This window comes from Nerophis lumbriciformis, linkage group LG29 (genome assembly GCF_033978685.3).
Source record: "Nerophis lumbriciformis linkage group LG29, RoL_Nlum_v2.1, whole genome shotgun sequence".
Classification (NCBI taxonomy): domain Eukaryota; kingdom Metazoa; phylum Chordata; class Actinopteri; order Syngnathiformes; family Syngnathidae; genus Nerophis; species Nerophis lumbriciformis.
The window spans coordinates 23,572,481-23,598,372 of record NC_084576.2 but is presented as its reverse complement, the minus strand read 5'-3'; the positions used below and the strand labels follow the sequence as shown (position 1 = coordinate 23,598,372).

At 34.9% G+C, this 25,892-nt stretch overlaps 1 protein-coding gene across 1 annotated transcript; it reads left to right on the top strand.

Moving 5' to 3' along the window:
* The first annotated feature begins 9,871 nt into the window (after positions 1–9,871).
* Positions 9,872–25,119, top strand: LOC133571825 (troponin I, fast skeletal muscle-like). The gene is made up of 7 exons (XM_061924326.1): positions 9,872–9,991; positions 10,541–10,571; positions 10,652–10,688; positions 12,732–12,860; positions 12,947–13,036; positions 16,246–16,419; positions 24,991–25,119. The coding sequence occupies exons 2-7, from the start codon at positions 10,564–10,566 to the stop codon at positions 25,066–25,068; spliced, it is 516 nt and encodes a 171-aa protein (XP_061780310.1). The 5' UTR covers positions 9,872–9,991; positions 10,541–10,563; the 3' UTR covers positions 25,069–25,119.
* The last annotated feature ends 773 nt before the right edge of the window (positions 25,120–25,892 follow it).

Here is a 25,892-nt window from a genome sequence, read left to right as displayed (position 1 = left end):
AGATGTTAGCATGCTAACTTTTTTAGCCACATTCACTGCCGGTCACCTCATTTTTTATTTAACTTGGTGCTTGACATACGCTAACCATGCTAACTTTTTTAGACACATTTACTTCTAGTCATCTCAGATTTATATAACTTGGTGCTTGACATATGCTAACTGTATGCTAACATTAACAATTTAGCATGCTAACTTTTTTAGCCACATTTGCTGCCATAAACCTCAGATTTATATAACTTGGTGCTTGACATATGCTAACTGTATGCTAACATTAAAATTTATCTTGCTAACTTTTTTAGCCACATTTACTTCTAGTCATCTCAGATTTATATAACTTGGTGCTTGACATATGCTAACTGTATGCTAACATTAACAATTTAGCATGCTAACTTTTTTAGCCACATTTGCTGCCGTAAACCTCAGATTTATATAACTTGGTGCTTGACATATGCTAACTGTATGCTAACATTAAAATTTATCATGCTAACTTTTTTAGCCACATTTACTGCCGGTCAGCTCAGATTTATATAACTTGGTACTTGACATATGCTAACTGTATGCTAACATTAACAATTTAGCATGCTAACTTTTTTAGCCACATTTGCTGCCGTAAACCTCAGATTTATATAACTTGGTGCTTGACATATGCTAACTGTATGCTAACATTAAAATGTATCTTGCTAACTTTTTTAGCCACATTTACTTCTAGTCATCTCAGATTTATATAACTTGGTGCTTGACATATGCTAACTGTATGCTAACATTAACAATTTAGCATGCTAACTTTTTTAGCCACATTTGCTGCCATAAACCTCAGATTCATATAACTTGGTGCTTGACATATGCTAACTGTATGCTAACATTAAAATGTATCATGCTAACTTTTTTAGCCACATTTACTGCCGGTCAGCTCAGATTTATATAACTTGGTACTTGACATATACTAACGGTATACTAACTTTTTTAGCCACATTTACTGCCATAAACCTCAGATTTATATAACTTGGTACTTGACATATGCTAACAGTATGCTAACACTAAAATGTTAGCATGCTAACTTTTTTAGCCACATTTACTTCTAGTCACCTCAGATTTATATAACTTGGTGCTTGACATATGCTAACTGTATGCTAACATTAAAATGTTAGCATGCTAACTTTTTTAGCCACATTTTCTGCCGTCAACCTCAGAGTCACATGACTAGTCAATCGCAGGCTTCAGTCAAGTCTTGAAAGGGTTCGATCTTTTAAAGACTATAATTCGTACTAAATGCTAACAGCTAATTTAGCAAAATAAAGTTGTTATAAAAGGCACGTCAACGGTGGTGAGGAGGTAAGTGACTAAGTGAATGATCAATATTATAACAAATGTATACAAAAGTATTTATTGAATGTCATCTTTGCAGGGGATGTTAGCATGCGACGTAAAAGAACCAATCAGCAGGTGAGTCTTTTTATGTTTTCTCACCCTTTTTACATTACTTGGGCTTTTATTTTGGAGGCCCCACATTCTGACATGTGGTGTTTTTTTTTTTTTTACACGATTTCAACAGCTAACCGCACTTCCTCAGACGGCCACTAGAGGTTCCTCTATGTCGAAAAGTTTCACCTGCTAAAAGCGCCGTTAGCACCTAGCATGCTAGGTGCTAACATCGTCGTTAGCACCTAGCATGCTAGCTCCAGACTTCCGTTCCTTTTTGACATCGTCCTAGTTAAAATAACAGAGAGCGTGTCAAACCGTTAGCCGCCTTCCCGTCAGCTTTCTAATAACCAATCTGAGGCCCCGTGGGACCAAAATATCGCCTACCGGAATGTTCCGTGCCAGAGCAGCAAGAAGAAGCAATTAAGAAACGTCATGCATTCCTCCCCTGGAAGCCACGGCGCGTGTTTGATGGCTCAAGTGTTCAACTCGGAACGCCAACCGTCCCAGACGGATATTTATAGACGGCGGCAATGTGAGCTCGCTCTGACCGTCCCAGGTGTTTATATCAAGACGTTGTCAAGCTCCTTTACAGCCCACCACGTTGCCAGACGTACTGTATTGCTTACACATTGTCATTCTTCATCACGCAAACATTTGGCAACCAATGTTTTTGTTTCGACGTTTATTATTTTGTTGCTAGCAGTGATAATCTCGCTCAAAATACATTTGTTATAGGCGTCTGGTACGATAATGTGTCATTTCCCATCTGGCAACGCTGACAATGAACGCCGCTTGCGGTGTTAAAAAGGTGGCCCGCTCAGGCTAGCATGCTAACATGCTATTTTGAGCGATAATCTTGCTCAAAATAGGATTGTTTTAGGCTTCTGATAGACAATGTGTAATTTTCCATCTGGCAACGCCCACAACGGACGTTGTTAGCGCTGTTAGCGTCAGGTTTTAAAAAGGTGGCCCGCTCAAGCTAACATGCTATTTTGAGCAATAATCTCGCTCAAAATACGATTGTTTTAAGATTCTGGTACGATAATGAGTTATTTCCAATCTGGCAATGTCGACAACTAACGTCGCTAGCGGTGTTAGCGTCAGGTGTTGAAAATATGGCCCACTTAAGCTAACATGCTAACATACTATTTTGAGCGATAATCTCGCTGAAAATACGATTATTTTAGGCTTCTGGTACGATAATGTGTCATTTCCCATCTGGCAACGCTGACAATGAACGTCGCAAGCGGTGTTAAAAAGGTGGCCCACTCAAGCTAACATGCTAACATGCTATTTTGAGCGATAATCTCGCTCAAAATACGATTGTTTTAGGCTTTTGGTACGATAATGTGTCATTTCCCATCTGGCAAAGCCGACAACTAACGTCGCTAGTAGTGTTAGCGTCAGGTGTTAAAAAGGTGGCCTACTCAAGCTAACATGTGATTTTGAGCAATAATCTCGCTCAAAATGCGATTGTTTTAAGCTTTTGGTACGATAATGGGTAATTTCCCATCTGGCAACGCCGACAACTAACGTCGCTAGCAGTGTTAGCATCAGGTGTTAAAAAGGTGGCCCGCTCAAGCTAACATGCTATTTTGAGCACTAATTTTGCTCAAAATAGGATTGTTTTAGGCTTCTGGTACGATAATGTGTCATTTCACATCTGGCAACGCCGACAACTAATGTGGTTAGCGATGTTAGCGTTAGGTGTTAAAATGTGGCCCGCTCAATCTAACATGCTATTTTGAGCAATAATCTCGCTCAAAATACGATTATTTTAGGCTTCTGGTACGATAATGTGTCATTTCCCATCTGGCAACGCTGACAATGAACGTCGCTAGCGGTGTTAAAAAGGTGGCCCACTCAAGCTAACATGCTAACATGCTATTTTGAGCGATAATCTTGCTCAAAATACGATTGTTTTAGGCTTCTGGTACGATAATGGGTCATTTCCCATCTGGCAAAGCCGACAACTAACGTCGCTAGTAGTGTTAGCGTCAGGTGTTAAAAAGGTGGCCTACTCAAGCTAACATGTGATTTTGAGCAATAATCTCGCTCAAAATGCGATTGTTTTAAGCTTTTGGTACGATAATGTGTCATTTCCCAACTGGCAACGCCGACAACTAATGTGGTTAGCGGTGTTAGCGTCAGGTGTTAAAATGTGGCCCGCTCAATCTAACATGCTATTTTGACCGATCATTTTGCTCAAAATACGATTATTTTAAGCTTCTGGTACGATAATGTATCATTTCCCATCTGGCAACGTCGACAATGAACGTTGCTAGCGGTGTTAACGTCAGGTGTTTAAAAGATGGCTCGCTCAAGCTGACATGCTAACATGCTATTTTGAGCGATAATCTGGCTCAAAATACGATTATTTTAGGCTTCTGGTACGATAATGGGTCATTTCCCATCTGGCAACGTCGACAATGAACATCGTTAGCGGTGTTAGCGTCCGATATTTAAAAGATGGCCCGCTCAAGCTAACATGCTAACATACAATTTTGAGCGATAATCTCGCTCAAAATACGAATGTTTTAAGATTCTGGTACAATAATTGGTAATTTCCCTTCTGGCAACGTTGACAACGAACGTCGCTAGCGGTGTTAGCGTCAGGTGTTAAAAATGTGGCCCACTCAAGCTAACATGCTAACATACTATTTTGAGCGATAATCTCGCTCAAAATACGATTGTTTTAGGCTTTTGGTTCGATAATGGGTAATTTCCCATTTGGCAACGTCGACAACTAATGTTGTTAGCGGTGTTAGCGCCAGGTGTTAAAAAGGTGGCCCGCTCAAGCTAACATGCTATTTTGACCGATAATCTCGCTCAAAATGCGATTGTTTTAGGCTTCTGGTACGATAATGGGTCATTTCCCATCTGGCAACACCGACAACGAATGTCGCTAGCGGTGTTAGCGTCAGGTGCTAAAAAGATGGCCCGCTCAAGCTAACATGCTATTTTGAACGATAATCTCTCTCAAAATACGATTGTTTTTGGCTTCTAGTACGACAATGTGTCATTTCCCATCTGGCAACGAACGTCGCTAGCGGTGTTAGCGTCAGGTGTTTAAATGGTGGCCCGCTCAAGCTAACATGCTAATATGCTATTTTGAGCGATAATCTCGCTGAAAATATTAACATAAACATAATAAAACCAAGGGAAAACACTTTTAATTGATGGATGTATCTGAAGTGGCTGTAGAGATTCAAGTAAAGAAAAATGTCAGGTTCAAACACCTGATGACATCTATTAAACAAGACAAGAAGCAAGGAATTAAACAGACAGAATTCAATTTAGCTCAATTGAGGAGAAACGTCTGGGCTGTACTCTTGCACAGTCTCCCACCACGCTCTGACGAAAGAGTGTACGCCTCCTATTTTATTTGGACTTTCCCTGATTACATGGCAACAGCTGTTTCTAAAGGAAGGGGGTCGTAAACAGCCGCTGCCTTTGTTCACAAAACAGTTCAAAGAAAAGATGCCTGGAGGGGAATCAGGTCCTGCTTCCTCTCCGCTTTGTAGATCTCGGGTCAAGACAAAATCTTCCTGTGGATTACAATACATCAAAGAAACTGACACCTTCCATGTCGCTTCCCATTCTACACAGTGGAGTTTTACAAGCCTTTTGCTTGGTAAGATCAAAGACAGCTTTTGTCTGCTCGCCGGGAACTCATTGAAACACAACGTTTTGTGATAACTTAGATACAAGTATTCTGACAAAAAACATAATATATGACCTATTCTTAACACTTTATGAGTGGGACCCAAAAGGGTCCCCAAGATCTTAAGTGTAATTAAAAAAAAAAAAAAAAAAAACTGTCATCGCTCAAAAAATAATAATGAAGTCAATGTAGTCATGAATTATTGACCTATTTAAGGCTACAATTACTTCACATCAAATATTACATTTTGACACTTTTTGGGGAAAAGATTGCATATTTTGTGTTTTTGCCATAAAACAGTGTTTTATTTGACAAAAAGGGCATAAAACATAAATAAAAAAAACAAGAAAAAAGACTTTTAATTGATGGATGTATCTGAAGTGGATGTAGAGATTCAAGTAAAGAAAAACATAATATATGACTTATTCTTAACACTTTATGAGTGGGACCCTTTTGGGTCCCCAAGATCTTAAGTGTGATTAAAAAAACAACAACAAAAACTGTCATCGCTCAAAAAATAATACTGAATTAAAATCAATGTTGTCATGAATTATTGACATATTTAAGGCTACAATTACTTCACATCAATTATTACATTTTGACACTTTTTGGGGGGGAAAGATTGCATATTTTGTGTTTTTGCCATAAAACTGTGTTTTATTTGACAAAAAGGGCATAAAAAAAAACAAGCATTTTTTTTTTATTGAGGGATGTATCTGAAGTGGATGTAAAGATTCAAGTAAAAAAATAAATAAATAATGTATGACTTATTCTTGACACTTTATGAGTGGGACCCTTTTGGGTCCCCAAGATCTTAAGTGTAATTAGAAAAACAACAAAAAAACTGTCATCGCTCAAAAAATAATAATGAATCAAAATCAATGTTGTCATGAATTATTGACATATTTAAGGCTACAATTACTTCACATCAAATATTACATTTTGACACTTTTTGGGGGGAAAAGATTGCATATTTTGTGTTTTTTGCCTTAAAACTGTGTTTTATTTGACAAAAAGGGCATAAAACATAAAAAAACACTTTTAATTGATGGATGTATCTGAAATGGATGTAGTGACTCAAGTAAAGAAAAACAATACATGATTTATTCCTAACACTTTATGAGTGGGACCCTTTTTGGGTCCCAGAGATCTTAAGTGTAATTAAAAAAAAAACAAAAAAAACTGTAATCGCTCAAAAAATAATAATGAATCAATGTAGTCATGAATTATTGAGCTATTTAAGGCTACAATTACTTCACATCAAATATTACATGTTGACACTTTTTTGGGGAAAAATATTACATATTTTGTGTTTTTGCCAGCAGTGTTTTATTTGACAAAAAGGGCATAAAACATTTAAAAAAAACAAGAAAAAACACTTTTAATTGATGGATGTATCTGAAGTGGATGTAGAGATTCACGTAAAAAAAATAAAAAAATAATATATGACTTATTCTTAACACTTTAGGAGTGGGACCTTAATTGGACAAAAAAGTCAGAAAACATAAGAAAGAAAATCTAACTTTGCATTAAATAGATCTACTACTACTAGTGGTACGGCAAATAATCACTTAAGTAAATATTCAGACACAGTGTTACCGTTCAAACTGTGTTACAATGGCCAAACATATGAATTATACTTGTTAAATACGATCTCTGCCTTGTTTTTAATGAACACTTGGGCCTACTGCGCTACCGTGTTTTAATGTTGTTTATAATAGGTGGTACTTGGTGACAATCTATTTGTATTCCAGTTTAGGCTAGCACAGACTTTATTTCTACCACAGCGGGGAACTAAAGTAAAAAACAAACAAACAAGAAAGACACATTAAAGAACCGAAATGACACGAAAGACATTTAAATAGCTCAGAGCTTCAGCGGCGCCATTTCCACATACAGCTACAAAAGTAAAACACAACCAAAAATCAAAAAAGAGCAATAAGTAATAATTATTGTGCATGGACAAGCAACACCCCTTGTCGTTCTCGCTCGCGTTACCGCGGGAACGGACGAACGAGTCGAGTCTTTTTGAAAATTATTTTGACTTTGAATTGTTTTTAGTTGTTTATTTGTATCCACTTTTCTGGTTAAACGTTTTGTTATGTAAAGTAAGTTCAAGCGTGCGCACACCAGCTAGGCTACAATACTGTATAGTTTATTATTATTATTATGTCTTTTTTAATTCTACTTTTTTTTGTACTTTGCACATACGTACGTGCATTTTATTCTCACTCATTATTTGTGTGTTTTTTTCTGTATTGCTGAAATTCAAAATAGTGACGTCACAGCCAAAGCATTGAAATATGGCGCCACCTTGTGGAGGGTTTACGATGATAACAACTTCAATCAAATTATAGTCGATATTTTAGAATGAATAAAGTAATATTTGTGTCAATTAAATGATTGGGATCCACATGTTGGCTTAAAACTGATGCTAGTGATTGGTGCCTTGATTTAAAAAAGAGTTAAAAAAAAATATATATATGTATATCATAATTAGGGGTGGGAATCTTTGGGTACCTAACGATTCAATCCGATTCCTGGGGTGACAATACAATTCAGCATCGATTCTTGATTCAAAACGATTCTCAGAATGTATCATTTGGTGTAATAATTATAATGAAACTTTTTCAAAACCGGTTGCAGTTTCGAAACACTCCATCTGGGTGCACAGACATGACCTAAAATTTATTTTTTAAATTATTATTATTATTTTTTAATATTAATACATCGATTCTTGATTCAAAACGATTCTCAGAATGTATCATTTGGTGTAATAATTATAATGAAACTTTTTCAAAACCGGTTGCAGTTTCGAAACACTCCATCTGGGTGCACAGACATGACCTAAAATTTATTTTTTTAAATTATTATTATTATTTTTTAATATTAATATTAATTATCAATATTTATCATTATTATATTATTAATTAGGGCTTCACGGTGGCAGAGGGGTTAGTGCATCTGCCTCACAATACGAAGGTCCTGAGTAGTCATGGGTTCAATCCCGGGCTCGGGATCTTTCTGTGTGGAGTTTGCATGTTCTCCCCGTGACTGCGTGGGTTCCCTCCGGGTACTCCGGCTTCCTCCCACCTCCAAAGACATGCACCTGGGGATAAGTTGATTGGCAACACTAAATTGGCCCTAGTGTGTGAATGTGAGTGTGAATGTTGTCTGTCTATCTGTGTTGGCCCTGCGATGAGGTGGCGACTTGTCCAGGGTGTACCCCGCCTTCCGCCAGATTGTAGCTGAGATAGGCTCCAGCGCCCCCCGCGACCCCAAAGGGAATAAGCGGTAGAAAATGGATGGATGGATATTATTAATTATTAATTATTATTATTAATGATTATTAATGATTATTAATGATTATTATTATTAATGATTATTAATTACTAATTTTAATGATTAATGATTATTAATTACATTATTAATAATATATTAATATTAATATATTAATATATAATATTAATTAATATTACAGCACGGTGGAACAGGGGTTAGTGCAATGTGCCTGAGATGAGGTGGCGACTTGTCCAGGGTGTACACCGCCTTCCACCCGAATGCAACTGAGATAGGCTCCAGCAGCTCCAGGACACAACGGACATGACGAGGTTGGTAATGTACCATAGTATCAATATACAATATAACATGTATGTCGTATTTACATATTATATATACAGTATATAATATATACTGATATATTATATTATTATATATTTTTATATAATACATAACAAATCTCAATTACCATGTACAATATTACAATATATGTAACAGCTGTAGCAAAAAAAAAGAAAAAAAGGGGGGGGGGGGGGTTTCAGTTTAAATTTTATACATATAAAATTTGTTAAAATGCTAGCTTGAAATGTTACCATGCTAACATTAGCATGGCAACAAAGGAACAGCTAGCATACTCCTAAGATGGCGCCAGGTATCAAAATCCATGAATATTATGTTAAAACATATATGATTAGCAAAAACGCTACTACAAAATGTTAGCATGCTAAAAAAAATTTTTTATTTTTTTTTAATTAACTAAAATGCTAGCTTGAAATGTTACCATGCTAACATTAGCATGGCAACAAAGGAACAGCTAGCATACTCCTAAGATGGCACCAGGTAACAAAATCCATGAATATTATATTAAAACATATATGATTAGCAAAAACGCTAGTACAAAATGTTAGCATGCTAAAAAAAAAAAAAAAAAATTTTTTTTTTTAATTAACTAAAATGCTAACTTGAAATGTTACCATGCTAACATTAGCAGGGTAACAAAGGAACAGCTAGCATACTTCTAATATGGCGCCAGGTAACAAAATCCATGATTATTACGTCAAAACGTATATGATTAGCAAAAACGCTAGTACAAAATGTTAGCATGCTAAAAAAAAAAAAATTTTTTTTATTTATTTATTTTTTTTTTAAGTTGTTTTGTTCGATAAAATTAGGAATGAATTAGAATCGTGATTCGGATGTAAATCACATTTTTTTGTGCAACCCTGATTACAACGGGCTGGTGTTTCGAACGGCTCCTCAAGATTCGACTCCCTTTAAAGGACCACGTTAAAAAAAAGCTAAACCACGCCCCTTTTCCCCACCTCCGATTGTACAACACATCGAATAAAAGACTCTTCAAAAAAATGTTTTTAATTGTACACAATACATTAGAACGTGGTTTTGAGGAAGGCTGTGTACCTTTAATGGTGCTGCCAGGTGGGCGTGGCCTTGCCCACAAAGGGCATCGTGGCTCCTCCTCTGCAAAGTTGATTTAGGAGCTGAATTGATACGCCACCAGCGCCTCTCCATAAACAGCAGCTATCATATTTTCTTCAGCATATATACTCGCACATCTCAGCCCCCCGAACCGTCGTCTTCTCCTTCTTCTCCTCCTCGTCAGTTCAGGTGAGCGCGCTCCTCCTCCTCTTGCTCCACACGGCATGCCGGGGGGCTGTGAAGACCATCCGGGTCTCTCCCTGACCTCCGACTGATGGAGGCTTCTTTTGTTTATTTACCGACTTTACGTCATGGTGTGAGATGATGACCATGGTGTTCCCTGGTGTGAGATGATGACCATAGTGTTCCCTGGTAGTCTCGTGGTGGACCTTGTGGAGTGTTCGGGGTCTCCAGTGTGGTTTGGAGACCTGGAGCACTTAAGTGTTTTGGCGAATAGTTCTGATGTTCCTCGCCAAATTAAAAGAAGTCCTCCTGCTAGTATTTTTAGGAGAAGTCTTGCTGTCCCTGAAAGGAGTTAGCCTGGGTTCCCAGGAGATATTTAGTTCCTGGAGGGATCGCGTGGAGATATTTGGATGAGGATATTAGTTGCCGGCATCTGTGGAGGAGATTAGAGGAGGCTGACATCTGACCCTCAGCTGCTATTAAGTCCAAACTTAGCAAATAGATCGTCTTCCATCTTCATCCCGCCTCATTTCTGTCTTCTCGTCCTCCTGACAGGTGCTGAGGAACACGCCGCCATCATGTCCGAGTACGTCTCTCAACTTTGCTTCGAGCTTCCGTGATTGGCGACTGACTTTATTTTAATCAAACTTTGGCTTCCATTTTCAGAAAGAAGATGTCAGCCAGCCGCCGGCATCACCTCAAGGTAGCGTTCAGTAGCGTTTAGCGAGCAGTACGCTGACAGCTAATCAGCGTATTTTTACTGTTTTGTCAAACTTCTTTTGAGTTTTGACTTCTAATTAGCTAAATTTCTAGCAGAAAGCATTAGCATATACTAACATTAGCATGATAATATAAGATATGTTAGCATACTTCTAAGATGGCGCCAAGTATCAAAATTCATTGTTTTTAGGGATAAACATACGAATTTAGCTAAATTGTTGGCATAAAACATTAGCATGATAATATAAGATCAGTTAGCATACTTCTAAGATGGCACCAAGTATCCATATCCGTGATTTTTAGGTTTAAATATATACAATTAGCCAGAATGCTAGCATGAAATGTAACCATGTTAATGCTAACATAGAAAAAGCTAGCATACTTCTAAGATGGCGCCAAGTATCAAAAGTAATTATTGTAGGGTTAAACATACAGAATTAGCTAAATTGCTAGCATAAAACATTAGCATAACAACATTAATGATGATATAAGAACAGTTAGCAACCTTTAGGATGGCGCCAAGTATCCAAATTCATTGTTTTTAGGGATAAACATACGAGTTTAGCTAAATTGCTCGTATAAAACATTAGCATGATAATATAAGATCACTTAGCATACTTCTAAGATGGCACCAAGTATCCAAATCCATGATTTTTAGGTTTAAAGATATACAATTAGCTAAAATGCTAGCATGAAATGTTACCATGATAACGTTAGCATGCTAACATCGAAAAAGTTAGCATACTTCTAAAGCGGCGACAAGTCTCATGAATTTATTATTTTTAGGGTTAAACATACAAAATTAGCTAAATTGCTAGCATAAAACATTAGCATGATAATATAAGAACAGTTAGCATACTTCTAAGATGGCAACAAGTATCCAAATCCGTAATTCTTTAAAGTTCAAACATATACATTTAGCTAGCATGAAATGTTACCATGATAACGTTAGCATGCTAACATCGAAAATGTTAGCATACTTCTAAGATGTCGCCAAATATCCAAATTCATTGTTTTTAGAGGTAAACATACAAATTTGGCTAAATTGCTAGTATAAAACATTAGCATGATAATATAAGAACAGTTAGCATACTTCTAAGATGGCACCAAGTATCCAAATCCATGATTTTTAGGTTTAAAGATTTACAATTAGCTAGAATGCTAGCATGAAATGTTACCATGTTAATGCTAACATAGAAAAAGCTAGCATACTCCTAAGATGGCGCCAAGTATCAAAAGTCATTATTTTAGGGTTAAACATACAGAATTAGCTAAATTGCTAGCATAGAACATTAGCAAAACAACATTAATGATAATATAAAAACAGTTAGCAACCTTTAAGATGGCGCCAAGTATCCAAATTCATTGTTTTTAGGTTTAAACATATACAATTAGCTAAAAAGCTAGCATGAAATGTTACCATGATAACGTTAGCATTCTAACATCGAAAAAGTTAGCATACTTCTAAGATGGCGGCAAGTATCAAAATTCATAATTTTTAGGGATAAACATACAAAATTTAGCTAAATTGCTAGTATAAAACATTAGCATGATAATTTAAGATCAGTTAGCATACTTTTAAGATGGCACTAAGTATGCAAATCCATGATTTTTAGGTTTAAGGATATACAATTAGCTAAAATGCTAGCATGAAATGTTACCATGTTAATGCTAACATAGAAAAAGCTAGCATACTTTTAAGATGGCGCCAAGTATCAAAAGTCATTATTTTATGGTTAAACATACAGAATTAGCTAAATTGCTAGCATGAAATGTTACCATGATAACGTTAGCATGCTAACATCGAAAAAGTTAGCATACTTCTAAGATGTCGCCAAGTATCAAAAGTCATTGCTTTTAGGGATAAACATACAAATTTAGCTAAATTGCTAGTATAAAACATTAGCATGATAATATAAGATCAGTTAGCATACTTCTAAGATAAAAAGGCAGTAATACAGCATCAATCACATGAGTACGGTTATTGTCCCAAGACACTACTGAGTGTGATGGTGTTGTCATGCAGAGTGTGATCCTGCACATCGCCTTCACCTGGCTGGAGCAGGAGAAGGCAGACATGGCGGTGACCAAGCAGAACCACATGTCCGAGCACTGCAGCAGGCCCAGCCAGAGCGGGGACCAGGCCACACTCATGGTCAGCCTCCCTTCTAGATGCTTCCACACTTCTTCTTCTTCTTCATTCACCCTTCTGCTGACGCTAAAGTATGTTGATGACACCAGGACACGTGCAAGAAGCTGAACGCTCTCATCGAGAAGTTGGACGAGGAACGCTACGACCTGGAGGCCAAAGTGAATAAAACAGACAAAGAGGTGAAGAGTTACACTTTTTACACCTGATTTTAACACTCTTTCAACATCAAACACTTTTTAACACCAGATTTCAACACTCTTTCAACATTAAATACTTTTGTACACCTGCTTTTAACACTCAACACTTTTTTACTCCTGATTTTAACACTCTTTCAACATTAAACACTTTTTTACACCTGATTTTAACACTCTTTCAACATCAAACACTTTTTAACGCCTGATTTTAACACTCTTTCAACATTAAATACTTTTGTACACCTGCTTTTAACACTCAACACTTTTTTACTCCTGATTTTAACACTCTTTCAACATTAAACACTTTTTTACACCTGATTTTAACACTCTTTCAACATCAAACACTTTTTAACGCCTGATTTTAACACTCTTTCAGCATTAAACACTTTTTACACCTGATTTTAACACTCTTTCAACATTAAATACTTTTGTACACCTAATTTTAACACTCTTTCAGCATTAAACACTTTTTACACCTGATTTTAACACTCTTTCAGCATTAAACACTTTTTACACCTGATTTTAACACTCTTTCAACATTAAATACTTTTGTACACCTAATTTTAACACTCTTTCAACATCAAACACTTTTTAACGCCTGATTTTAACAATCTTTCAACATTAAAAACATTTTTACACATGATTTCAACACTCTTTCAACATCAAACACTTTTTTACACCTGATTTTAACACTCTTTCACTAACAAAAACTTTTTTACACCTGATTTTAACACTCTCTCAACATTAAACACTTTTTTACACCTAATTTCAACACTCTATCAACATTAAACACTTTTTTACAACTGATTTTAACACTCTTTCAACATTAAACACTTTTTTACACCTGATTTTAACACTCTTTCAACATTAAACACTTTTTACACCTGATTTTAACACTCTTTCAACATCAAACACTTTTTAACGCCTGATTTCAACACTCTTTCAACATTAAGCACTTTTTTATATCTGATTTTAACACTCTTTCAACATTAAACACTTTTTTACACCTGATTTTAACACTCTTTCAACATCAAACACTTTTTAACGCCTGATTTCAACACTCTTTCAACATTAAGCACTTTTTTATATCTGATTTTAACACTCTTTCAACATCAAACACTTTTTTACACCTGATTTTAACACTCTTTCAACATTAAACACTTTTTTACACCTGATTTCAACACTCTTTCAATATGAAACACTTTTTTTACACCTGATTTTAACACTCTTTCAACATTAAAAACTTTTTACACGTGATTTCAACACTCTTTCAACGTCAAACACTTTTTTTACACCTGATTTTAACACTCTTTCAACATTAAAAACTTTTTACACGTGATTTCAACACTCTTTCAACATTAAAAACTTTTTTACACCTGATTTCAACACTCTTTCAACATTAAATACTTTTTACACCTGATTTTAACACTCTTTCAATATCAAACACTTTTTTACACCTGATTTTAAAACTCTTTCAACATTAAACACTTTTTACACCTGATTTGAACACTCTTTCAACATTAAACACTTTTTTACACCATCATTTTAACACTCTTTCAACATTAAACACTTTTTACACCTGATTTCTACACTCTTACAACAGTAACCACTTTTACACCTGATTTTAACACTCTTTCAACATCAAACACTGTTTTACACCTGATTTTAACACTCTTTCAACATTAAACACATTTTACACCTGATTTTAACACTCTTTAAACAAACACTTTTTTACACCTGGTTTTAACACTCTTTCACTAACAAAAACTTTTTTACACCTGGTTTTAACACTCTTAAACAAACACTTTTTTACACCTGATTATAACACTTTCAAAATGAAAAACTTTTTTACACCTGATTTTAACACTCTTTCAACATTAAAAACATTTTTACACCTGATTTTAACACTATTTCAACACCAAACACTTTTTTAACACCTGATTTTAACACTCTTTCAACTTTAAACACTTTTTTTACACCTGATTTTAACACTCTTTCAACATCAAACACTTTTTAACACCTGATTTTAACACTCTTTCAACAACAAACACTTTGTTACACCTGCTTTTAACACTCTTTCTACTCTTTTTTTACACCTGATTTCAACATTCTTTCAACATAAAACACTTTTTTACACCTGATTTCAACACGCTTTCACCAACAAAAAATTTTTTACGCCTGATTTTAACATTCTTTAAACAAACACTTTTTTACACCTGATTTTAACACTCTTTAAACAAACACTTTTTACACCTGATTTCAACACTCTTTCAACATCAAACACTTTTTTACACCTGATTTTAACACTCAACATAAAACACTTTTTTACACCTGATTTCAGCACGCTTTCACTAACAAAAAATGTTTTACACCTGATTTTAACACTCTTTAAACAAACACTTTTACACCTGGTTTCGACACTCTTTCAACAACAAACACTTTTTTACTAGGGCTGTCAAGCGATTAAAATATTCAATCACGATTAATCACATTGTTCTTGGTTAACTCAAAATTAATCGCAGTATTCTCAGAAATATCTAATTTTTCCTCATTAATAAATGTACCCCAGACAGACAATTTTTAAGTGTTTAATACCATGAACAGACAGTTAATTTTCTTTAATGAAATGTTTTTTTAACATGCTTTTTGAAACAGCTCAACACAAAAAGTATATAAACACACTTTTAAACAGAATAAAAAACCGACCTGGTGTCTTGTTAGAGTTTGTATTTTGTAGGAATACATAAGTTGTATTCCTGCTTTAGGAGCACTTGCATTTAGAGGAGAGGAGCTACACTTCCATGTTTAAATAGCAGTTCCACGCATGAATAACATAACATGTGGATTGTTACGATCATGCTTTCATTGTCAAATATGTAAGTTGATATTTTTTTCTACCTAATAAATGTTTCTGATATTCTGTACTTTACATGTTGTACAAGTTAATGGCATTCATATCTCTGCAAGACAATGTTTTCACCATCTCTACATACTTATTAATAAAATATCATATTGTTCGTTACAATACACTTTAATAGACTATACAATACACGTTAATCGCACGTTAAAAAAAATTATCCCCGTCAGAGGAACTTATAGTTCACACGTTATTATCGCCTTAACTTTGACAGCCCTATTTTTTTACACTGATTTCAACACACTTTCGAAGTCCAACACTTTTTTTTACTCCTCAGATTGAAGACCTGAAGTACAAGGTCATCGACCTGGCGGGCGTCAAGAAGCCAGCCCTGAAGAAGGTGCGCATGTCCGCAGACGCCATGTTGAAAGCGCTGCTTGGATCCAAACACACCGTCAACATGGAACTCAGAGCCAACCTCAAGCAGGTCAAGAAGGAAGTCAAAGAGGAGGTGAGAACACGCACGCACACACACACACACACACACACACACACACACACACACACACACACACACACACACACACACACACACACACACACACACACACACACACACATTCTTGTATTTCTTACCTTCTTGAGACCTCCGAAAAATGCCTACCTCTGTAGGACCAGCCTTTCTAGATATATAAAGATGTGTATTTACAACATTAATAATATATACATACTATGCAAATATAAAAAAGCTTGTTGTGAGAAATGAGTTGGAATTTCACAAGAAAAAGGTCTCAGTTTCACAAGAAAAACTTAGAATTTTGGCAGTATTATAATAAAAGTCGTCATTTTGCTCAACACAAGTCAAAATGTTACAAGAAAAACTGAACATGTGTGCTATATTATGATAAAAGTTGGAATTTTACTCAATAACATTCTCAATTTCACAAGAAAAGCTTAAAATTCTGGCAACTTTATGAAAAGAGTTGTAATGTTACCCGACAAAAATCACAATTTTATAAGAAAACTTTAAAATGTTGCCAATTTTACCATTTTTACTCGGCAAAATGATGACAAAAGTCATCATTTTACTCCAAAAATGTCACTATTTTACGAGAACAACAAAAAAATTGGCAATGTTGTGATAAAAGTCGGAATTTTATATGACACGTGTCACCATTTTGCGTTAAAAAGTAATAATTTTACATTTAAAAAAAGTAATAATTTTACGAGAAAATATTGCAATATTACAGAAACAGAAAGAATATGAGAAATTGTTCCCAATTTTATAAGAAAAAAGTCGACACACTGTGAGATAAAGACTGCTTTTAGTAAAAAAAAAAATTGTTTTAGAATTTTTTGTTTGTGTTTCGGTTTTTAATCTTCATTATTTACTTCAAGTTATTACAGTATGTCTCTATATACATATTTATTTTATTTTTTAAATTAATTTTGGCCAAAGGGGGCGCATTTCAATTTCTTACACACACTTGTTATTTCATATGTTGACCAGAGGGGGATCACTTTTAAAACTGACACAAAGTCAATTTGAAAAATCCCTCCTCTTTGGGACCACCCTCATTTTGATAGATTTCACCAAATGAGACATTCTCTATTAGGTGCAATGGTTTTCTGTATTAGGACCATGATTTCGGACCAAAATTGTTCAGGCGGTCCTCATATGGAAGGTACTTTTCCTTGTTGATGTCTCAAGACGGGTAGGAATACAAGAACACACACGCACACACACACACACACACACACTTGTATTTCTTACCTTCTTGAGACCTCCGAAAAATGCCTACCTCTCTAGGACCACCCTTTCTACATATATAAAGATGTGTATTTACAACATTAATAATATATACATTCTATGCAAATATAAAAAAGCTTGTTGTGAGAAATGAGTTGGAATTTCACAAGAAAAAGGTCACAATTTCACAAGAAAAACATAGAATTTTGGCAGTATTTTAATAAAAGTCGTGATTTTACTCAACACAAGTCAAAATGTTACAAGAAAAACTAAACATTTGTGCGATATTATGATAAAAGTTGGAATTTTACTCAATAACAGTCGCAATTTCACAAGAAAAGCTTAAAATGTTGGCAACTTTATGAAAAGAGTTGTAATGTTACCTGACAAAAGTCACAATTTTATAAGAAAACTTTAAAATGTTGGCAATATTACAATAATAATCGGAATTTTACTCGGCAAAATTATGACAAAAGTCATCATTTTACTCAAAAAATTTCACTATTTTGCGAGAACAACAACAAAATTGGCAATGTTGTGATAAAAGTCTGAATTTTATATGACATGTGTCACCATTTTGCATTAAAAAGTAATGATTTTAGGAGAAAATATTGCAATATTACAGAAACAGAAAGAATATGAGATATTGTTCCCAATTTTATAAGAAAAAAGTCGACACATTGTGAGAAAAAGACTGCTTTTAGTTAAAAAATGTTTGTTTTGGAATTTTTTGTTTGTAATTGGTTTTTAATCTTCATTATTTACTTCAAGTTAATACGGTATGTCTCTATATACATATATATATATTTTTTTTTTAATTAATTTTGGCCAAAGGGGGCGCATTTCAATTTCTTACACACACTTGTTATTACATATGTTGGCCAGAGAGGGAGCACTTCAATTTCTTACTCACACTTGTTATTTCATATGTTGACCAGAGGGGGAGCACTTTTAAAACCGACACACAGTCAATTTGTAAAAATCCCTCCTTTTTGGGACCACCCTCATTTTGATAGATTTCACCAAATGAGACATTCTCTATTAGATGCAATATTTTCTGTATTGGGATCATGATTTCGGTCCTAAATTGTTCACTGTGGAGCGGTATAGCTCGGTTGGTAGAGCGGCTGTGCCAGCAACTTGAGGGTTCCAGGTTCGATCCCCGCTTCCGCCATCCTAGTCGCTGCCGTTGTGTCTTTGGGCAAGACACTTTACCCACCTGCTCCCAGTGCCACCCACACCGGTTTAAATGTAATTTAGATATTGGGTTTCACTATGTAAAAGCACTTTGAGTCACTAGAGAAAAGCGCTATGTAAATATACTTCACACACTTCACTGGTCCTCATATGGAAGATACTTTTCCTTGTTGATGTCTCAAGAAGGGTAGAAATACAACAACACACACACACACACACAAACGCATACATGTCTTGCGTACTTTGTGTGGACCCCCTTTCCACTATAGCTAGAATGATGCAAAAAATATATCTAGCACTAGATGGGAGTAGCGAGTTGCAACTTCACTTCAGAATGCAAAACACACAAAGTAAAAAAAATATTTCACTTTTGTAGTTGTGAGGACCAACCGCTGTTGCTAGGTAGATTTGACCACACACACGCATAGTAGAGTTGGCCATTTTTAAGGACAGCAAACACACACACACACACACACACACACACACACACACACACACACACACACACACACACACACACACACACACACACACACCATACAAAAAATATGATCCACTATGACATACAACACATATGATATACAACTTACAGTACACAGTAGGAAGGGGATTTTAATGGCCCCATTCATCACAGATTACCTGACACATGAAACATGACGGGTGCACGATTTTGACTATCTAATAATATATTTTATGGCAATTCCAACTTTGACCACAGCCTCACTTGCTATGTAGAGTGGCACTTTCCATCATGTTCAGCCGACTGCATTCCAAAATGATTAGCCTCCTCCCCCCCTCTTCCCCTTACACGAGATCCACCCAGAATTCCTTCTTTACGTACATATCATACACAACATACATTGGACACAAACTCTCCCCAATCATGTAGCGCGTCAGCTCGAGTTAGCGAGTAACCAATGGTCATTAAAGGGCGAAGGAGTGTTATTGCGGCAGGAACTAATAGAAGCGCTCTATGCAGTCTACCTTAACGATGTCTGGAGGAACATTTGTGCGCACGGCGAGCCGTCGCAAAGTATGCTATCTTGTTGTCGTCGCCTGTCGCTCACAGACTTGCAGTGCAAAATGGTGCAGGATAAAAGTGTTGATTTTGGAGGTCAGCTCGTGGTTTGTTTTGCTATGCACCGAGGACGCAGCTTGGAGGGAGCATGCAGTGTGTGAGAGGCTAAAAAGGGCAATAGTGCTGTGGTGAAAGAAGAGCATCCCAAGGTTTCTCATTGTGTTGAGTTTTTCCTTGCCTAATCTGGTCTGTGAAGCCCTTTGAGGCACTTGTGATTAATTAATAAACTTGGATTGATTGATTAGTCAGTGGTTATGAAACCTTTTTCGCCAACTACCACCTCGCAAAAAAAATGACTAATAGTAACATTAAGTAGCGTAGTAGGCCTAAGTGTGCATGAAAAACAAGGCGGAGGTTTTATTCAACTAGTAATTGTAATATTTGTTTGAATGCTCCAAAGCAAGGCAAGTTGATGTTTCCCGACCAATATTCTACAACACAAATACAACATTGAAACAACATGCTTTTTGACAACGTTAAATCAATGTCGGGTTGTGACGTTGATTTGACCATTGAAATATGGTCATTTCCCAACCAATATTCTACAACACAAATACAACATTGAAACAACATGCTTTTTGACAACGTTAAATCAATGTCAGGTTCTGACGATGATTCAACTATTGAAATTTGGTCATTTCCCAACCAATATACTACAACACAAATACAACATTGAACAACATGCTTTTTAACAACGTTAAATCAATGTCAGGTTGTGACATTGATTTGACCTTTGAAATTTGGTAATTTCCCAACCACTATACAACACAAATACAACGTTGAAACAACATGCTTTTTGACAACGTTAAATCAATGTCCGGTTGTGACGTTGATTTGACCATTGAAATATGGTCATTTCCCAACCAATATTCTACAACACAAATACAACGTTGAAACAACATGCTTTTTGACAACGTTAAATCAATGTCAGGTTCTGACGATGATTCAACTATTGAAATTTGGTCATTTCCCAACCAATATTCTACAACACAAATACAACATTGAAACAACATGCTTTTTGACAACGTTAAATCAATGTCCGGTTGTGACGTTGATTTGACCATTGAAATATGGTCATTTCCCAACCAATATTCTACAACACAAATACAACATTGAAACAACATGCTTTTTGACAACGTTAAATCAATGTCAGGTTCTGACGATGATTCAACTATTGAAATTTGGTCATTTCCCAACCAATATACTACAACACAAATACAACATTGAACAACATGCTTTTTAACAACGTTAAATCAATGTCAGGTTGTGACATTGATTTGACCTTTGAAATTTGGTAATTTCCCAACCACTATACAACACAAATACAACGTTGAAACAACATGCTTTTTGACAACGTTAAATCAATGTCCGGTTGTGACGTTGATTTGACCATTGAAATATGGTCATTTCCCAACCAATATTCTACAACACAAATACAACGTTGAAACAACATGCTTTTTGACAACGTTGATTTAATGTCAGGTTGTGACATTGATTCGACCATTGAAATTTGGTCATTTCCCAACCACTATACAACACAAGTACAACATTGCAACAACATGCTTTTTGACATTTAATCAATGTCGGGTTATGACGTTGATTCAACTATTGAAATTTGGTAATTTCCCAACCAATATTCTACAACACAAATACAACATTGAAACAACATGCTTTTTGACAACATTTATTCAATGTCAGAATGCAGCTGAGATAGGCTCCAGCACCCCCCGCGACCCCAAAAAGGGACAAGCGGTATAAAATGGATGGATGGAAGGTTCTGACATTGATTTGACCTTTGAAATTTGGTCCTTTCCCAAACACTATACAACAATAATACAACATTGAAACAACATTGCTTTTTGACGACATTTATTCAATATCAGGTTGTGATATTTATTTGACCATTGAAATTAGGTCATTTCCCAACCACTATACAACACAAATACAACGTTGAAACAACATGCTTTTTGACGTTTAATCAATGTCGAGTTCTGACCTGGATTAAACTATTGAAATTTGGTCATTCCACAACACAAATACAACATTGAAACAACATGCTTTTTGACAACGTTTAATCAATGTCAGGTTGTGACGTTGATTTGACCTTTGAAATTTGGTCATTTCCCAACCACTGTACAACACAAATACAACGTTGAAACAACATTGTTTTTTGACGACGTTAAATCAATGTCAGGTTGTAACGTTGATTTGACCTTTGAAATTTGGTCATCTCCCAACCAATATTCTACAACACAAATACAAAGTTGAACAACATACTTTTTGACAATGTTTAATAAATGTCAGGTTGTGACGTTGATTTGACCTTTGAAATTTGGTCATTTCCCAACCAATATATATATATATATATTGGTATATATATATATATTGGTATATATATATATATATATATATATATATATATATATATATATATATATATATATATATATATATATATATATATATATATATATATATGTATGCTCGTATATATATTTAAATTCGGTCATTTCCCAACCAATAGTCTACAACACAAATATAATGTTGAAACAACATGCTTTTTGATAACGTTTAATCAATGTCAGGTTGTGACATTTATTTAACCATTGAAATTTTGGTCATTTCACAACCAATATATATATATATATATATATATATATATATATATATATATATATATATATATATATATATATATATATATAATTATGCGTATATGTATGTATGCGCGTATATATATTTAAATTTGGTCATTTCCCGACCAATATTCTACAACACAAATACAACGTTGAAACAACATGCTTTTTGACAACATTTATTCAATGTCAGTTTGTGACATTGATTTGACCTTTGAAATATGGTAATTTCCCAACCAATATTCTACAACACAAATACAACATTGAAACAACATGCTTTTTGACAACGTTAAATCAATGTCGAGTTCTGACGTTGATTCAACTATTGAAATTTGGTAATTTCCCAAACAATATTCCACAACACAAATATAACATTGAAACAACATGCTTTTTGACGACGTTTATTCAATGTCAGGTTCTGACATTGATTTGACTTTTGAAATTTGGTCCTTTCCCAAACACTATAAAACAATAATACAACATTGAAACAATATTGGTTTTTGACGACATTTATTCAATGTCAGGTTGTGATATTATTTGACCATTGAAATTAGGTCATTTCCCAACCACTATACAACGCAAGTACAACGTTGAAAAAACATGCTTTTTGACGTTTAATCATAGTCGAGTTTTGACGTTGATTCAACTATTGAAATTTGGTCATTCTACAACACAAAAACAACATTGAAACAACATGCTTTTTGACAACGTTCATTCAATGTCAGGTTCTGACATTGATTTGACCTTTGAAATGTGGTCATTTCCCAACTACGGTATATATATATATATATATATATATATATATATATATATATATATATATATATATATATATAATTACGCGTATATGTATGTATGCGCGTATATATATTTAAATTTGGTCATTTACCAACCAATATTCTACAACACAAATACAACGTTGAAACAACATGCTTTTTGACAACGTTTAATCAATGTCAGGTTGTGACGTTGATTTGACCTTTGAAATTTGGTCATTTCACAACCAATATATATATATATATATATATATATATATATATATATATACATATATATATATATATATATATAATTACGCGTATATGTATGTATGCGCGTATATATATTTAAATTCCCAACCAATATTCTACAACACAAACACAACGTTGAAACAACATGCTTTTTGACAACGTTAAATCAATGTCAGAATGTGACATTGATTTGACCTTTGAAATTTGGTAATTTCCCAACCACTGTACAACACAAATACAACATTGAAACAACATTGTTTTTTTTGATGAAGTTTATTCAATGTCAGATTGTGACATTGATTTGACCATTGAAATATGGTAATTTCCCAACCAATATTCTACAACACAAAAACAACATTGAAACAACATGCTTTTTGACAACGTTAAATCAATGTCAGATTGTGACGTTGATTTGACCTTTGAAATTTGGTCATTTCCCAACCAATATATATATATATACGTATATATACGCATACGTATATATGCTCGTATATATATTTAAATTCAGTCATTCCCCAACCAATATTCTACAACACAAATACAACGTTGAACCAACATGCTTTTTGATAACGTTTAATCAATGTTAGGTTGTGACATTTATTTAACCATTGAAATTTGGTAATTTCCCAACTACTATACAACACAAGTACAACATTGAAAAAACATGCTTTTTGACGTTGAATCAATGTCGAGTTCTGACGTTGATTCAACTATTGAAATTTGGTCATTTCCCAACCAATATTCCACAACACAAACACAACGTTGAAACAACGTGCTTTTTGACGACGTTTATTCAATGTCAGGTTGTGACGTTGATTTGACCTTTGAAATTTGGTCATTTTCCCAACCAACAACGTGGATCCAACGTTGGACATCAGCGTTGTCTCAATGTACAAACACAACTATTTTGCAACGTTTCAAAGTCAGTTTTAAAGGACATGTACGTATGATCAACGTTGTATTAATGTCTTGTGCCTGCTGAGTCGCTAAGATTAGTGGTTAAAAAAAGTGGTTAGTGGCAGCACTAGTAGCATTTACAATTAACGGCAATGCAGGAGTACTAGTTGTTGCTCCAAAGCATTCACACTTACACTACCGGATTTTCCCAGACTAATAAACGCACTGCTAAATAAGTCACGGCCACTACATTTTAGGGGAAATTTTTTTTTTCCGATATATTAGTCGCACCGGCCTATAAGCCGCAGAAATATGATGTATAACATGCACACAAACACACACACACACACACACACACACACACACACACTTACACACACAACACATCATTTCTGAAGTATTTGTGTCCAGACTTTAGTTGAGGACAACACGTGTGCTGGAATGAGACAGCACACGTGTGTGTGTGTGTTGTTGTTGTTGTGCAGTCAGCAGTGACGTGTGTGTTGTTGTGCAGCCCTTAGAGGCGGTGGGCGACTGGCGCAAGAACATTGAAGACAAAGCTGACAGGAAGAAGATGTTCGAGACTTCCTAAAAGAATTCACTCTTTTCATCAATCTTTTCATTAAATCTTGTTTCACTTTCACTTTTCCTGTGTCCTCACTTCCTGTCCATGGCCTCCACCTCGCTACTCTTCACTTCCTGTCTTCTTCCTGCTTCATCACAATAGCTCAGTTGTATTGTGTTTGTTTGCCTGCTGACACTTGGTTTCAAACGTCAGATAGTAAGCATTTATTGCATGATAACGTGTAGTGTTTCATATCTCCAATGGCAAATAATTCATCACATGATAACGTTTATTGTTTCATGTATCCAAGAGTAAATAAAGTGTAGTGTTTCATATCCCCAATGGTAAATAATTAATTACATGATAAAGTTTAATGTTTCATGTATCCAACAGTATTACAATATAGTTTAATGTTTCATATCTCAAATAGTAAATCATTTATTACATGGTAAATTTTAATGTTTCAAATATTCAAGCGTAAAGCATTTATTGCATGATAAAGTGTAGTGTTTCATATCTCCAATAGCAAATACTTCATTACATGATAACGTTTATTGTTTCATGTATCCAAAAGTAAAGTATTAATTGCATGATAAAGTGTAGTGTTTCATATCCCCAATGGTAAATAATCAATTACATGATCAATTTGAATGTTTTATATATCCAACAGTTAAGCATTTATTACACGATAAAGTTTAATGTTCCATATCTCCAATGGTAAATAATTAATTACATGATAAAGTTTAATGTTTCATGTATCCAACGGTAAAGCATTTATTACATGATAAAGTGTAGTGTTTCATATCTCCAATAGCAAATAATTAATTACATGATTAATTTTAATGTTTCAT